Here is a 2,056-nt window from a genome sequence, read left to right on the forward strand (position 1 = left end):
TCGTCAAGCACTCTAGGACCTAAAATTGTAAAGATTCGACGAAGAGACATGGATGAAGGTCAAGAGAATTCTCCACCAGACAATTAGAAACTCACCGTTCTTCTTGGATGGTAGAAAAAACCCTATGAACCGTTACAAAGCATTCTGCGGGTCCATGTTGTAACAATGGCCCAGTTTTAAAGATCTGTTCCTTTGACACAAAGATTTTCCCGTAGGTTACATGATCAAGTAAACTAGAGCAAGTGAGCTACAAAGTGGACTGAAAATGAGATGCGAATAAAAAGAGGAACGTACAGTATAAAGAAAAGGAGGGGTACTTTAAAGAGTCTCAGCCGCTTACCTCAGCATGGAGCAATATTGCTTTTTTAAATCAATTTTGAATGGGCTTCAACATCGTCTTGTCATGAAAAGGTTTTTTAGGGGAGGCTTTTCTTTCATTACCCATTAATCTAAACAATGGTTTTGATTTCACTTTACCCAGGGTCCCATTTTTTGCTTCCTGGCACTGTAGAAGACCTTTGCACCTTCACCAAATGGCCAGTGTGTTCAACTGAGCTGCTCCCATTGATGCTGCTCCCGCTTCTTCTTCGTCCCCATTAATAGCCGTTAATTAACTATATAATTATCACCATAGATTTCCAAGTCTGACATCGGCAGAGGAACATATTCTGACAAAAAGACCAGTCACTTGTGTTACTGATATTTGAATATACTGAACCACATGTGTAATTAAATCTTTCTTTTTTTTTTTACGTATTATATTGACTACATTAATGGCAATTTGTAATGTGTTTATTACATAACCAGTTCATTGTAACCCTCTGCATCATCCATTTAGACTTAAATTCATGGACTATCACAACATAAGAATAGACATTTTCCAAGGAAAAGCCTTATTTTCTATTTCTATACATTCTGCAAAAGGTATTTAACTCACCCAAAGAAAACTACAGAGAAAAATCCCAGTGATCATTCCCATTTCCAAACTTTACACTTTACACAGAGGAAAAATTTTTGATATTATTGGCTAATAAATTTTTTTTTTTTTAAATACTTCTTACACCACTGTAAAACTCCACAAAGCCACAGTTCTTCCAGTCAAAGTAAAGAGTATTTCATAATAGAGTTTTACCCCTGATCCAAAGTTAGGCAAAAGATGGCATTGTAACTTATGAGTATTTGATTAGATACTCTGGATAAATCTGTAGTTTTTCAAAGACAACGTAGATGCTGGGATTGCTCTCGTTGTCAACACAACTGTCGTAGAGGGTTGTGCCTTTTCCTTTTGCCGGGGGCCGGACGTAGCTGCTACTTCCACGGGTATACTCCCCCACCAGGACCAGAGCAGCAAACATGATCTTGTTCAGGGTTCGTTTGACGCTGGCATATCTGTCGGAGTAGGACGCATCTCTGGCAAAGTAGCTCCCTAAAGAAATAGAGCGTTACTGACACAGCCCAAGTGTCCATTAGGTTCTTTTCTACTGCTGTAGTCAAGTACAATCCATTTTTATAACTTCTAAAACCCTGATGAACCTGAAATTAAAGTTTAACACTCCCACACCAAAACCTAACAGTATATTTGAGGAAAAGTCTTAATTTGTGGCTTGTCAATAATGTATACTGTATATTCATCTTATTACCAGAAAGGCTGCTGAAGGTACTGTACCTTTGCCGTAGGCCGTGCCATGGACACCACACATTCTCCAGTCAAAGTTTTGCTCACAGATGGCCTCAATCAGGGACTCATCTGTCCCGTGGAACAAGTACTGCTCATTCACAGCTTTCCCTCCGATCCTTGTCTTCATCTGCTCTTTCTGCCTGAACACACAATACAGAAAACATAAACGTGATGATAAATGTGTGCAACTAACTATTATTTTCACTTTTGATTAACCCAAAAAGTAGCTGCAGTTTCAGGGGATATTTAATCGGTAGGTTCATCACTGCGAGACAAGCGACCACTTTTACACTGCCTCGGCTTTGTCATTTGATACATTGTTATTATGAGAACATTGGCTATAGCTTTAAGCAGGTCTATGATTTACCACTGAAAGAC

The 2,056-nt window shown here is 38.9% G+C and overlaps 1 protein-coding gene across 2 annotated transcripts in view; it reads right to left on the bottom strand.

Annotated features, from left to right (window-relative positions):
* Positions 1-2,056, bottom strand: part of parp12a (poly (ADP-ribose) polymerase family, member 12a) — an 18,106-nt gene that overhangs the window by 9,743 nt on the left and 6,307 nt on the right. The window contains exons 9-11 of one of the 2 annotated variants that reach the window (XR_004333273.1): positions 2,046-2,056; positions 1,667-1,818; positions 1,080-1,426 (exon numbers count right to left, since the gene is read on the bottom strand). The exon at positions 2,046-2,056 is cut by the window's right edge and continues 120 nt beyond it. Coding sequence is in view for 1 of the 2 variants with exons in the window: in XM_032524716.1 (XP_032380607.1) it covers positions 1,170-1,426; positions 1,667-1,818; positions 2,046-2,056 (420 nt within the window). In the remaining variant the exon portion in view is untranslated. Of the gene's footprint in view, positions 1-746; positions 1,427-1,666; positions 1,819-2,045 lie in introns of those variants that run through there. The other variant, XM_032524716.1, reaches the window with a different exon arrangement.

This window comes from Etheostoma spectabile, chromosome 8 (genome assembly GCF_008692095.1).
Source record: "Etheostoma spectabile isolate EspeVRDwgs_2016 chromosome 8, UIUC_Espe_1.0, whole genome shotgun sequence".
Lineage (NCBI taxonomy): Eukaryota > Metazoa > Chordata > Actinopteri > Perciformes > Percidae > Etheostoma > Etheostoma spectabile.